Source organism: Vulpes lagopus, chromosome 11 (genome assembly GCF_018345385.1).
Source record: "Vulpes lagopus strain Blue_001 chromosome 11, ASM1834538v1, whole genome shotgun sequence".
NCBI lineage: Eukaryota > Metazoa > Chordata > Mammalia > Carnivora > Canidae > Vulpes > Vulpes lagopus.
The window spans coordinates 61,470,416-61,485,298 of record NC_054834.1 but is presented as its reverse complement, the minus strand read 5'-3'; the positions used below and the strand labels follow the sequence as shown (position 1 = coordinate 61,485,298).

The window sequence follows — 14,883 nt, the reverse complement described above, 5'->3', positions numbered from 1 at the left end:
TGCACTGGACTTCCCTGGTTTGCTAAGATGATGTCAGACAAGAAGCCCGATCAAGCAAGCTCTCTTCTTGCCTTCATATACTGTCACCATGCTCTGGGCCATTCTTACTACCACTGAACAAGAAACATCTCCTATTTTCCTCAAAACAGTATGTTCTGATGAAGCTGTTTTAGAATACGTGTTCTGGAAAAGGATGAAAAGATTGTCGGACTATTTAAAGATGCTGTGTGTCTGTGAGAGTAATTGACCCAGAGTTTTTCTTTAAGATAACAAACATATGATCACAACTTATGAATTATGGATTAGGTAATAGTCGAAGTATTGATGCTTCTGCAAAGATTAGTTCATGTAATCTTCACAAAAATCATATGAGGGAGATACTATTGTTTCCAAATACTGATGCAGAGACTGAGGCCAAAGGGGTGAAGTAAATTGCCCACGTTCGAGTAACCAATAAGTGCCTGGTTGGGATTTGAACTGGCAGGTGGTGCCAGAGTCCCCCAGGTACCCACTGTATGCTATGATACCTCTTATAGCTTTTTCAGCTTTCTGTATTAAATAGACTTTGGACAAAATCACACACAGATGAAATAAAATTTGATGGGAATGTGAGCTAAGTGAAAAATATCTTCACTGGAACTGAAAAACACACCCAAAAAAGTGAGAGAGAGGTGGTGTTTACCTTTCTTTTGTTTCTGATTATGGTAAGAAAAAGGAGATAAACTTCAAAGAAAGAAATTAAGGCCCATTTCAAGGACTCGTGAAAGAAAAAGAAAGGAATTCAAAAGCAGTAAGATTATACGGTAAGTATACACTTCACATTTTAAGAAACCGCCAAGCTGTTTTCACACTTTGGTCGTGCCATTTTATGTTCCCCCAAAAAATGCCTCTCCATTTTTGCCTATTCTTGATACATCTGTCTTTGTTATGTTAGCTTTTCTAATAGGTGTGTGCTATGATTTTAATTTACATTTCCGCACTGATAAATGATGCTGAGCATCTTCTCATGTTTTTATTTGCTATCCCTGTATCTTCTTGTTGAAGTGCCTGTTCAAACCATTTATCCCTTTATGTGTTATTTGGGCTGTTTGTTTTCTTATTATTGAATTTTAAGAGTTACAGCCACTCTACTCCTGGGTACTTATCCAAGAGAAGTAAAAACATATGTCCACATAAAGACTTGTAAATGAATATTTATAGCAGCTTTAATGTGTAATATTTATTTTTTTCATTTGTTTTTTATTGAAGTTCGATTTGCCAACATATAGTATAACACCCAGTGCTCATCCCATCAAGTGCCCTCCTCAGTGCCCATCACCCAGTTACCCCATCCCCCCGCACCTCCTCTTCCCCAACCCTTGTTCGTTTCCCAGAGTTAAGAGTCTCTCGTGGTTTGACTTCCCCTCTGATGCTTTAATGTGTAATAGCCAAAAACCCAAAAGCAATCCAAATGTTCATCAACAAGTGAATGGATAAACAAACTGTGGTATAGCCATACAATTAAAAGGAAGAAAATACTGGTGCACACAAAAACATGGATAAATTTTATGAGTGAAAAAAGAAACACAAAGGAAGTCTATATTATAGGATTCAATATAGAGAAAATTCCAAAAAATACATACTAAAGTAGAGTGACAGAAAGCAAATCAGTGGTTGCCTGAAGAAAGAGGGGCAAAAGGGACATATAACAAAGGGTAACAAACACTTCTGGGGTGATAGATAGGGTAACTATCTTAAATATAGTAATGTCATGGGTCTATGGTCATGTCCAAACACCGAAGTATACACTTCAACTACGTGAGTCTATTGTATGTCAATGATAGCTCTTATTAAAAATGCTAATAATTTTTAAGAAACAAACTAGAACAATGGGCAGAAGAGAAAATTTTCAACACAGAGGGCTTTTGTACCTATAAAAATAAAGGTAGAAATAAAGAAGTCTTGTTAAGTGAGAGTAGACCAAATAGAGAAGAACTTCATGGCTTTAAATTTTTCTCATTTTTTTTTTAATTAACTTTTATTGGTGTTTAATTTACCAACATACAGAAAAACACCCAGTGCTCATCCCGTCAAGTGTCCACCTCAGTGCCCGTCATTTTTCATAGAATTAAATTTGCAATTTAAAAAAGGGAGGAATGTTTCTATGGAATTCAGTCCAAAGAGGACCATTTTGCAGATAGGGGTTCTTAAATAATTTAAATGGAGCATGCAATGTGGAAAAAAAAAAAAAACAGACACATTGCCTTACACACACACCAAACTGACCTCATTTTTACATCCCTCATGCCCCAACAGACTCTTTCTGAATATTTAACATCCAGCTGTTTATCTTGGATGCTTACAATTTCTATACTTAGAACATTTTTATGCCACATTTAAAATATATCTAATTTACAGAAGAATAACTAGATGCATGCTTGTGTTAATCAGATGTCGTTTTCTACACGTTAGCAATAACCTCAGAACAGTTTTTCATGTAGTAATAGCAGCTGACTAGTTTTTAGACCTGATACCTGACTCTGTCTGATACATTAAGGGACAATGAACATTTCTGAAATAATATTTTTCATTTTTCCCAAGCTACACAAAGAAGAGGAAACATGATTCAATGGAGTTGGGAAATAGCACAAGGATAAAAGAATTTATATTTCTGGGGCTTACTCAGTCCCATGACCTGAGCTTGATCTTATTTCTTTCCTTGTGTTTGGTGTACGTGATAACTCTTCTGGGAAACCTCCTCATCATGGTCACTGTGACCTGTGAGTCCCGCCTTCACACCCCCATGTACTTCCTGCTCCGCAACCTAGCCGTCCTTGACATCTGCTTCTCCTCCATCACTGCTCCCAAGGTTCTCATAGACCTTCTGTCAAAGATAAAGACCATCTCCTATACAAGCTGCATGACACAGATGTTCTTCTTCCACCTTCTCGGTGGGGCAGACATTTTTTCTCTCTCTGTGATGGCCTTTGACCGCTACATAGCCATCTCCAAGCCCTTGCACTATGTGACCATCATGAGTAGGGGGCGATGCACTGCCCTCATTGTGGCCTCCTGGGTGGGGGGCTTTGTCCACTCCATTGTGCAGATTTCCCTGTTGCTGCCCCTCCCCTTCTGTGGCCCCAATGTTCTTGACACTTTCTACTGCGATGTCCCCCAGGTCCTCAAACTTGCCTGCACTGACACCTTTGCACTTGAGCTCCTGATGATTTCCAACAATGGCTTAGTCACTACTTTGTGGTTTATTTTCCTCCTGGTGTCCTACACAGTCATCTTGACAATGCTGAGGTCTCAGGCAGGGGAGGGCAGGAGGAAAGCCATCTCCACCTGCACCTCCCACATCACTGTGGTGACCCTGCATTTTGTGCCCTGTATCTATGTCTATGCCCGGCCCTTTACTGCCCTCCCCACAGATAAAGCCATCTCTGTCACCTTCACAGTCATCTCCCCACTGCTGAACCCCATGATCTACACCCTGAGGAACCAGGAGATGAAATCAGCCATGAGGAGATTGAGCAGAAGACTCACACCCTTTGTGATGGAATAGTGTAAGAATCTCCAACCACTTCATCACCAAGGACTCCTTCCATTATTTTTTCCATAGCGTCCTATTTATATTCTTGAATATATTGTCAATAAACCAAATATACTTAATAGATAACAATTTATTTTCCTATTTAAGTTAATAGATTACTAATAACTCAAGCTTCTGGTGAGCATGAAGTAACTAGTATTATAGGATTGAACTAATTGATGTAGTCCTATTCAAGGACAACTATATGGCAGGTAAAGAGATGAATTGTTACTCAAGAGGAAGTTAATAAAGCCTAGATATGAGTGATTTGCTCAATATCTTATATCAAGTGAATTGCAGAAATAAGTCTTCAGACACCTAATTTATTACTCTTCCTCCATATGTATGTAATGTGTTATATTACCAGAACTGTCCATACCAAACTGTAATCTTGCTCTAGAAAAGATCTTATGATCAGTGCTTCTGTAGCACACATATATGGGTACATATGGCCTATCACAGATTAAGAGATTTTCCCAGCCTCGTTAAATTCCATACAAGCTCATGACCAATTTTGAGAACCTCAATAGTACATAATGGTTGTCCTCCTGGATTCCTATCAGTAATGAAGAATCTTAGGAAAATCTCCCCATATGGCCTAAAAGGGTTTATCTCATGCAGAACCAGACATGCCAGATTCACATCCTCAAGATAAATTTAGACAAAGGCAGAACCTCAGGGATCATGCTACATGAAGAGTAATCCATTTTCACTACTGAAGAACTGATTTTCCAGTCTCAGATTAGCTTCACCATTGAGGATTTAAATTCTTCCCACCAGAAAGGAAGAGAAGAAGTGTTAAAGAAGGGAAAATTCTAATCAGTCTGTTTTTCAATCTGTTAATATTTGGGAAGAGGTGGTACAGATTAGGGTTTTATCTGGGAAATCCTGGTAAAAAATGTAAAGTATAAAGTAAAGCACTGTGACCTGAATCCAAATCCTAATCTCTGCTATCCATTAGCTGTGTGATCTTGAGCAAATTATTTTATCTCTCTACAGGCTATAGTTCACCATACAAAATACTTATACTATGCATCTCATGGAGTCATTAATGAGGTTAAAAGGTATGTGTGAAACACACAATGCCCAGCAGATAGTAAACATTCAGTGCAAGGAATATGTTATTCTCAATGTCACCCTTACTGCTCTGCCTAACACACATTCAATCCCTCATTAGCCTGTTACATTCTTCTCTTACATGGCCCATATTCCTCCTTATTAGGGGGGAAAAAACCTAATGGGATAAAAAGCAAATGAATGTACATTGAATTCAAAGCATCTATCGTATTAAAATTTCTAGCTTTCTGTCATTAAAACATGACAATAGGTTTGCTTGCTATTTATACAGCTTAAAAAGATACCGTGCAGCTGATAAGCTATAGCACAGGAGGGTTTCCTATCAAAAGAAGATAATGAGTCAAAGACTCTAGCTTCGACAGTGAGATAATGAGTCAAAGACTCTAGCTTTGAGAATGAGATAAAGGAGCAGACCAAAAAGTCAGACTCAGTAAGATAGAAGAGAGCCCAAGGAGAGTTAGCCAAAGGGTGTTGAATGTTGAGGACAAACTTTATTGGGTTTTTTAATTATTTTTTTTATTTAAATTCAACTTGCCAACATATAGTATAACACCCAGTGCTCATCCCATCAAGTGCCCTCCTCAGTCCCCATCACCCAGTTACCCCATTCCCCCACCCACCTCCCCTTCCACAACCCTTTGTTCCCAGAGTTAGGAGTCTCTCATGATTTGTCTCCCTCTCTAATTTTTCCCACTCAGTTCCCCTCCTTTCCCTTATGATCCCTTTCACTATTTCTTATATTCCATGTATCAGTGAAAGCATATGAGGACAAACTTTAGTTATATCTATCATCAGATCTAGACTGGCCCCATAAGCATTCATGAACTAACTGGCTCAATTATTTGCCATTGCCTGTCACTTGATCAATCAATTCTAACTTTTTACAGTACTAACCTATCTCCTCTAGCATGAAAATTCTGAGAATAATTCATACTTGTCAAATCACCATTCATAGAGTCCTGCTACATTACTCAGGTAGCTTTGGTCTCAACAGTCCTTAGGCTTTTCTTTATGAAATTTGCTATAAAAGATATACACCATAAGCCACTTTATAGTCCATTTCATGCAAATGTGTACTTTCCTTTCCTTCGTATCTCTGATGACTCACTGAAATCAGATTGTTATCTCTATGTCAGAATTGGATGGCACCAAAGATACATGGGGTCTGAATCATTGTATTGCAGAAGTATATTCCCAAAGGGCAAGAACCCAGAAACCTCTGCTCCTGACACCAGCTCAAACCAATTCTAAATGCACAATATAACCTGATTGATAATTCAAGGGAAGGGGAAAGCAATAGTACCTGATTCCACGAACATACATCATTTATCTAGATGACATCAAATCACAACTTGGACTGCATTTTTCCCCATTTAAATCAGTGTTTATTATTTTTTAAGTTTTGCTGCTAAGAACCATAGAAAATTTAACCGACTCTGGGCATATATATATATAGCTTTCAAATTACCCTTTCTTGCATTGCTCCCTGAATCAAACACTTTAGTGATTTATCATCTCTAGGTACCCATCAACCAAATAATATAAAATAATGCTGAAGTAATTAAATTGATGAGAATCAAGAACTGTCAATGTGCAATCTCCCTAGGTTTTAAGTGAACTATGGATCTCAGAGATAGAGTAGATTAAGGTATTTGCATGGTGGGGAGCAGGGGGTGCCTGGCTGGCTCACTTGGAGGAGCATATGACTCTTAATCTTGGGCTCACGAGTTTGAGCCCCACGTTGGGTATAGAGATTACTTAAAATTAAAACAGTTTTTAAAAAATAAAATAAAAAATAAGTAATTGTATAGGGGCAACATACATATTGCATTAAACAGAAACTGCACAGATAAATCTACACTGTTCAGTCTCTGAGAGCTGCCCTATCAGTAGCCACAGGGCTTTGATTTTTCCATTGGTACTCTTTTACTTAAGTTTTATTTCCCAGCTGATTGCAAGTAGATTGATTTTGGTCAGGAGGAAGACTGCACAGTCCTTGGTGTGGTTGAACACAATGCTTTCTTGTTGAGTCAAAGAGGATAATGCACTGTCTCACAGGCTTCCTCCAGAGAAAAGGGTCCTAAATGTGCACTGGGACCTCTGCATTATGTGTGAAATGGGGGCAGAGAGGAGATGAGGGAGAGAGAAAGGAGAAGGGCTTGGTGACATTTTAATGACTCCCACAGGAACTCCACTGAATTGGCCACTTAGGTTCCATGTTCATAACCAACAATATTCCCTTTGCTCATTCCTATATTGGGTTTGTGGCTGAGGGACTAATCGACGGGGCCTAGAAACTGTAAGGCAAAGTTGAAGAGTCAGTAGGATGTGATTCCCTGAGGCTGCCTTTTCCCATTTGAAGGAAGAAAATAACAAAATTGCTAATCCTGAGGTAGGCTTTCCATTAAACAGAGAATTTCCCCAGAACCTACTTCTTCTAAGATGCAGTTGGAGCATCATAAGATCAATTTCCCACTTGGAGACTGAAGTCAGTTAGTGTTGGTATGTGTGAACTTCTGAAAACGAAAAGCTGTCAGTTTTGATTTTTCAGAAATTCTACAAGTATATAGAATGTTCCTATTGAAAGCAAAACTCTAGTGAAGCAAATAAAAGTGGTGTTTTTTTTCACTCTTAGGAAAAGGGGAAGTAGAGTTTACAGAATACAAGAAGGTGAGTTGGCTTCAGGGATGTGTTGTATTGTACTCGGTGGGATATTGAGATTCAAAGTGTTGAAGGTAGTCAAGAAGCTGTGACTATCCCAGGATATCCACATATCTCAGGAGGGTGACTGCCTCGAACAACATCACCAAGACAACAATTTCTGAATCCAGTGTACGTTTCCTGGCTGGGAACGAAAGTTTGGGGGCTTTGAATAAGGTGTTTTAATGGCTAGCTTATCTACACCCTCAGGTGCTAACAAATATGAATCATGCTTCTAAAACATTTAGGGATTCAATTAAGAGTAGAGGCTTTTCAATATTTGGGAAAGAGAAAACTATGACATGAGATATTTAACTCCATGTAGAGAATGGGGCAGCATTTGCTCTGTGGGAACCCGGGGTACAAGGGTAAACTTCTGGCTTTAGGCTCTGTCCAACGTGTTTGATGACTTTGTTTCCTAAGGACGGCCTCCTTAGGGATGATTTCTAAGAAATTCTTGTGCTCTCTATCTTGACCTTGCAAAGACACATAAGATTGCATTTCTTTGTCCATTCCCCACCTACACTCTGTATTATGTATGTATTTCAATACAATATGCATAATTCTATATTTTCAAAGTATCCTTCTCACTTTTTTAAAGATTTTTACTTATTTATTCATGAGAGACACGGAGAGAGAGAAGCAGAGACATAGGCAGAGGGAGAAACAGACTCCCTGCAGGGAGCCCAATGCAAGACTCGATCTCAGGACCCCAGGATCACGACCTGAGCCAAAGGCAGACACTCAACTCCTGAACCACCGAGGTGCTCTTATCCTTCCCAACTCTTTGTAAAAAGACAGCATCCATTGTAACCCACTAGATCCATTATTTCCAAGAGAAGTTTATATTTAAGGTAATGCTACTCAGACCTCGTTTCTGCACCTTGCACTGGAGCATTTTGGACCAGAGCAGAGGATGCAGTTGATGGAGGTTCTTGGAGAGGGTGCCTCTGAAGCCTGCAAAGTCTGCTCTTTCAAACTCTGCTTTTTTTACCTCAGTCACCCTGACATCCTTTCACAGGAGAGGATGTGCAATCTCCTAACACCCACATACTACTTTTGCTTGTTTTGGAAAGATTATTTTTTCTTTGCAGCATTTTCTGGGTAGGGCTGATCAACACTGGGAAGAAAAATAGTTGCAGTAGTTAAGAGCGTCAGTCTTTGCAATAAGACAAATCTTAGTTTGAGATGTGGCTCTACCATCTGTGAGACCTTAAGCAAGTTACTTAGTCTTTCTGTGCCTCAGTTTCCTCATCTGTGAAATCAAGATAATATCTACTTCATGTGGATACTATAAGGTTTGGAAGAGATTAAATGAAGCAGTTGGTATAACACATAAGAATCACTCCATTAATATTTGCTAAAAGCAAGCAAAAAACAAGCAGAGTAGAGTTCCGTTACTCTGCTCACATTTCCATAATGTGAAGACCTTGAAAGTTGCATGGACCCCTACCACCACCCCATCCCCTGCCCACAGAGCCCGATACCCAAATGACTACCTTTCCAATTGAGGATTATAGTTCATTTTGTACCTAGGAGTTTTTTTATATGAATGTCTATATTTACAACTGCATACAAATATAAATGTATTGGTGTTTATAGGCAGATACATGATACAATACTCTGAATTATTTTTAAATATTTTATTTATTTATTCTTGAGAGACACAGAGAGAGGCAGAGGGAGAAGCAGGCTCCATTCAGGGAGCCTGATGTGGGACTCGATCCCAGATCTCCAGGTTCAGGACCTGGGCTGAAGGCAGCACTAAACTGCTGAGCCACCCGGGCTACTGACCCAATATTCTGAATTTTTTGTATATACACCTTAGCTCAAATCTCTAAGAAAAAAAGAATAATATCACTACAGAAGAGATTGCATTTTACATTTACACCAAAATGCTGGGAAGAGGACTTTGAACCAATAGCAACATGAGCCACTCTCAGACAAGCCCCCACAGATGGATCTGGCATGTGTAAGGAAAAAGCACTCACCTGAGGCTGGAGACACTGAGTAGCCATTGGCAGAATCAGCTTCCTCAGCTGCTTTCAGTTTCCAAAACAGACATATAATCTCACCGCCTCCTTAGAAGGAGCCTGCTTATGAGGTAGGTCTTATTATCATCATGTTGCATTGTAATGGTGCAGGCCAAGAACTAACTCTAATGCCCTGTGAATCTCACATATATTTGTCATGAGTCTGGTACTATTAATAAGTAACTTGCCAAAGGCCACACCAGCTAGGAAGTGGTAAAACCCAAACTGCATGAGTGTTCCAGATGATTCACCCATGAGTACCCCAAATGCAAGTGTGGGGCAATACTGTTCAGCTGAACTCTAGACAGGGTTTACAAACATTACATGCCCAAATGAGACAGGTTTTTGTGTATGCCCCCCCATGATTTTTGTTTGCCCCCCATGATTTCATACCCCTTTACTTTTCTTTCCACTGATTCCACAAGCTACAACAGTCTTACTGTGTTAACTGTAAACTTCTTAAAGAAAGGACCGATACTTGAGTTACTTTTCCCTCAAAAAGATCATCTCAAGGGCGCCTGGGTGGCTCACTTGATTAAGCATCTGACTCTTGGGACACCTGGTAGCTCAGTGGTTAAGCATCTATCTGCCTTTGGCTCAGGTCGTGATTCTGGGGTCTCAGGATCGAGTCCCACATCAGGCTCCCTGCGTGGAGCCTGCTTCTCCCTCTGCCTGTGTCTCTCTGCCTCTTTCTCTGTGTCTCTCATGAATAAATAAATTAAAATCTTTTTTTAAAAAGGCATCTAGGAATTTTTATTTCAGCTCAGGTCATGATCTCAGGGTCATAAGATCAAGCCCCAGTCAGGGTCCACACTGGTCATGGAGCCTGCTTAAGATTCTCCTTCTCCCTCTCCCTCTGCCCGTCCCTCCTACCTCATGTATATGTGCTCCTTCTCTAAAAAGAAATCATCTAAATGTAATCATAATGGTTAATTTTATGTGTCTACTTGACTGGCCACAGGGTGCCCAAATTAAACATTATTTCTGAGTGTATCTCTGAGAGTGTTTCCAGATGAGATTAGTTTTTGAATCGATGGACTCAGTAGAGCAGATGAATTGCCCTTCCCAGTTAAGGTGGATGTCTTTCAATCTTTTGGGAGCCTGAACAGTTTGACAAAAGGTGGAGGAAGGAGAAATTTGTTCCTTTTCTACTGCCTCCCTGTTTGAGTCAGAACATCTCATCTCATCTCATCATTTATACCATTGGTTCCCTGGTTTTCAGGCCATCAGACTAGGACTGAATCATGCCAACACTTTTCCTGGGTCTGCAGCTTACAGACCACAGATCATGGGACTTCTCAGCCTCCATAATAGTGTCAGCCAATTCTTCATAGTAATTGTCCTTTTATTTCTATATATCTAGGTACAATATGTGCTTTACATGTACATTATATATATATACACACACACACACACACACACACACACACACATTTATATGGATTAGGAGAATCCTAATACAGTCATGGAAATGGTAGATAAGGAAGAAAATGGATATGGTAAAGAAAAACAGGACAGGAGAGAGAAAGAAGAATGGGAGGGAGCGAGAAGACAAGAGCACAGAAAGTTCTTAGGCTTGTTGCAGTGATTTTTTTAGCAGATCTGAAATCTGTTAACTTAGCATTCCAGTATCCAAAAGAAAGATTCTAGAGTGGCTTGCTGTCGTCCATTAAAATATGTTTCTGCATTCCAGGTGGATGACACTCCACTCTGAAATGATTTCCCCACCTTCTAGCCATGGTGAGTACAGTGAGGGGGAATTCTTAGTTCTGGGATCCTGGAAACCTGAAGTCTCCTGCAATCATTATTCTGAACATTTATTCTTGTCATTCCATGTCATACTAAACCCCCAAGACAGGGAGACTGAGATGAATCAGAACAAATGATAATAGAATGGGGAGAGAGCTCTTATGTTTCAATGGAAGCAAAAAGGAGAGTACTGCAGGGAGAGCTGTGGCCAGTTAAGGATTTTTTTCCTAAGATTAGAAGAGCAAAATAAAAAAGAAATGCAGAAATTAAAACCAGAATCAGAGAAAGAACTATAGGGCAGCCTGCATAACACAAGGATTTGAGAGGACCTAAAGTCCCTAAGGGATAAAAAAATAAAAGGCAACTCTCAGGTTGTAGCTAGTAAAGGCTTACAACTACAAAACTCTAAAAGTAACCATTATGAAAATGAATAGTCCATTTAATGTCACTTTCAATGAAATTCATTCTTTAGGCACAAGATTAAAATATTATAATCACCACATATTTATTATTTTTTTACATTTTATGGAAGTACCAATGTACATACATACAAAAAATGCCCATGAGGGTACGGCTCAATGAATTTTCACACACGATGAATATGCTTTTAACAATCACCTTGATCAAAAAATAGAGAGAGCATCATCAACATCTCAAAAACCTCCCTCATTTCCTTTAGTTTTGTATCTTTTTGTCCTTTGTATGAACAAAATAAGAGAGTGTGCACTCATTTGTGCCTGGATTATTTGGCTCAATGTTATAAACATAACGAGGTTCATTTATACTATTCCACATTCTGTAGATCATTCCCACTGATGTACTGTGTGGATTTAACATGATTTATCTTTCCTACTGTTAATGGGCATTTGTGTCATCCTCCAGTTTGAAGCAATTACAAACAGAGCTGCTATGAACATTTAGGATATGTCTTGTGGTGTATGGGACATGTGTACAGATTTCCAAGGAGTGGAATAGATGTTCTTACATATATATGTCCATCCTGTGTGATACGTATACAGCATTAGCAGATATAACCCAATAGCAAAGTGTCTGGGCCAATTTCACACACCCTCCCACAGTGTGTGAGGGTTCCAGTTGTCCCACATCTTCACCATCTCTTGGTATTTCTCATCAACTTAGCCACATTCATATGTGTGTAGTAGTTTCTTCCTGTAATTTTAATTTGCATTTCCCTGATAACTAATGACATTGAATTGGTATTTGGATATTCTCTTTTGTGCAGTTTTGGTTCATGTCTTCACCACTTTCTGATTCAGTTGTCATCTCTTTCCTTTACTGATTTGTAGTTTTTTACTTATTCTGGACACGAATATTTTTTCAGATATATATATTGTAAATACCTCATCCCATTTGTGAGTTATCTTTTAATTCTTGTGATGATATATTTTGTGAACAGAATTATTCATGTAGTTGAATTCATGTTTATTATTTATTATTTTAAGTGTCATGTTGTATAGTGAAAGTACAATTGAATAAGTTCACAGACCTGTCACCTGTATTTCAGTGTCCACAGTGATAGAACCTATCTGCTTGGATAACTGAGTCAAAAACCCAGATAATTTTTCACCTACCGGTGGCATGCTGAATTGCAGGCACAGCGCATGCATAGAAAAAGAGCTTCCTCCCAAGGCAAACACCATAACTCAAGGCACGGAAAAGACAACAGTAGATTTTATAACACATTCTTTAACTGCTTTGTTATTTCTTCCAAAGATATACTTGGAAAAGGATCTGTGACCCAATGGATCAGGGAAATTATACGAGAGTGAAAGAATTTCTTTTCCTGGGTATTACTCAGTCTCGAGAGCTGAGCTGGGTCTTGTTTGTCTTCTTGTTTATGGTGTATATGACAACTCTGCTGGGAAACCTCCTCATCATGGTCACTGTGACCTTTGAGTCTCACCTTCATACCCCCATGTACTTCCTGCTCCGCAACCTCTCTGTCTTGGACATCTGCTTCTCCTCCATCACTGCTCCCAAGGTCCTAGTTGATCTTCTATCAAAAAGAAAAACCATCTCCTTCAATGGCTGTGTCACTCAAATGTTTTTCTTCCACCTTCTGGGAGGAGCAGATGTTTTTTCTCTCTCTGTGATGGCCTTTGATCGCTACGTGGCCATCTCAAGACCCCTTCACTATATGACAATCATGAGTAAGGAACGATGTACTAGCCTGGTGCTGGCCTCCTGGGTGGGGGGCTTTGTCCACTCCATTGTGCAGATTTCCCTGTTGCTTCCACTCCCCTTCTGTGGACCCAATGTTCTTGATACTTTCTACTGTGATGTCCCCCAGGTCCTCAAGCTCGCCTGTACAGACACCATCTCTCTGGAGATCCTGATGATTTCTAATAATGGATTAGTCAGTTGGCTTATTTTCTTCTTTCTCCTCATATCTTACACAGTCATTCTGATGATGCTGAGGTCTCATGCTGGGGAGGGAAGGAGGAAAGCCATCTCCACCTGCACCTCCCACATCACTGTGGTAACCCTGCACTTTGTGCCCTGTATCTATGTCTATGCCCGGCCCTTTACTGCCCTCCCCACAGATAAAGCCATCTCTGTCACCTTCACGGTCATCTCCCCTTTGCTCAATCCTATGATCTACACCCTGAGGAACCAGGAAATGAAGTCAGCCATGAGGAGATTAAAGAAACGACTAGGGCATTCAGAAAGGATTTAAATTCTTTGAGAATGAAATAGCCCCAAAGAGGTAAATATAGCCATTAAATTTCACTTTCTCAAAATGGGAAGAGATCACTTTAATGCCAAAAACAAAGAGGCATCTACGGATGTCACAGAGTCCTTGAAGAAGTTGGTTCTGTAGTATATAATGTGCTAAGGACCTATAGGTGACACTGCTCTAAGGTGAAGCTCATTCATCACTTCTATTACTTACTTTCAATTATTCACTCTGCAAATATTTTACAGAGCATGCATTATATGCCTGACAGTGCTAGGATTCAGATAGCTGCAAAAAGATTAAATAGATTCACTTCCCTAGAGCCATACCCCAAAATGTTCTAATAACAATATGAGCAAAGTGCTGTGGAAATATGGTAGGCACTTTACCTAAGAGCTTCAAAAGGCACTTTACAGTGAGTAGATATTTTCAAGGGGAAAAGATGGGAAAAAAAAACCCAAGGAAAGAAACCAGTATTACAAATGGAGAGAATGGTGTAAGAACACACCACGCTGCACAAATGCAATGGTGAGCTCAATGTAGCCATGAAGTAGCGCACTCATGGACTGAATACCACCAGTTAATGTTTATAAGGAAAGTCATGAAAGCAGAACTCCATTTGTGGCCTCTGAAGAAATGCAAATCCATGATTTCTATTGGGAAGAGAAAATCTTCAAATCACTTTGAGGCCAGTTTCCCCCTAGACAGAAGGAGGTAATGTGGTGAGTGGAAGCGTTCATCAAGAAATAACAGAGATAGGTAAAGGCTGTAGACAGCTCACCTGGATCTGTGCAAGGCTTAAGCAAATAGAGATGCTAAGCACTCCCCTGGGAGAAAAACTGACTACTCATTGCATAGTAGGATTATCCCAATCACAGATGAGTCAGCCTCAAATTCTTCATTGTATCTGCATATATGGACCCCACAACTCTTTAACACTTTCCACTCTGTCCATTAAAAGGTAAAGGAAGGGTCATAAAAAGCATGAAGGTTTAATCATTGGATTTGGGAATTTGCTAGTCTTTGCAGTGAAAGGGATGAGAATGATACTAGGA

General features: G+C 39.6%; 2 protein-coding genes across 2 annotated transcripts; both read left to right on the top strand.

Annotated features, from left to right (window-relative positions):
- The first annotated feature begins 2,608 nt into the window (after positions 1 to 2,608).
- On the top strand, positions 2,609 to 3,544 carry LOC121471560 (olfactory receptor 4D11). Its single transcript, XM_041722360.1, has one exon. It carries the CDS (start codon positions 2,609 to 2,611, stop codon positions 3,542 to 3,544), a length of 936 nt encoding a protein of 311 aa, XP_041578294.1.
- A 9,348-nt stretch (positions 3,545 to 12,892) lies between these two features.
- On the top strand, positions 12,893 to 13,828 carry LOC121472064 (olfactory receptor 4D9). Its single transcript, XM_041723055.1, has one exon. It carries the CDS (start codon positions 12,893 to 12,895, stop codon positions 13,826 to 13,828), a length of 936 nt encoding a protein of 311 aa, XP_041578989.1.
- The last annotated feature ends 1,055 nt before the right edge of the window (positions 13,829 to 14,883 follow it).

What these genes read in the sequence shown, in the direction of transcription:
- LOC121471560 (XM_041722360.1), top strand. Translation starts at nt 2,609, where the DNA reads ATGGAGTTGGGAAATAGCACAAGGATAAAAGAATTTATATTTCTGGGG.
- LOC121472064 (XM_041723055.1), top strand. Translation starts at nt 12,893, where the DNA reads ATGGATCAGGGAAATTATACGAGAGTGAAAGAATTTCTTTTCCTGGGT.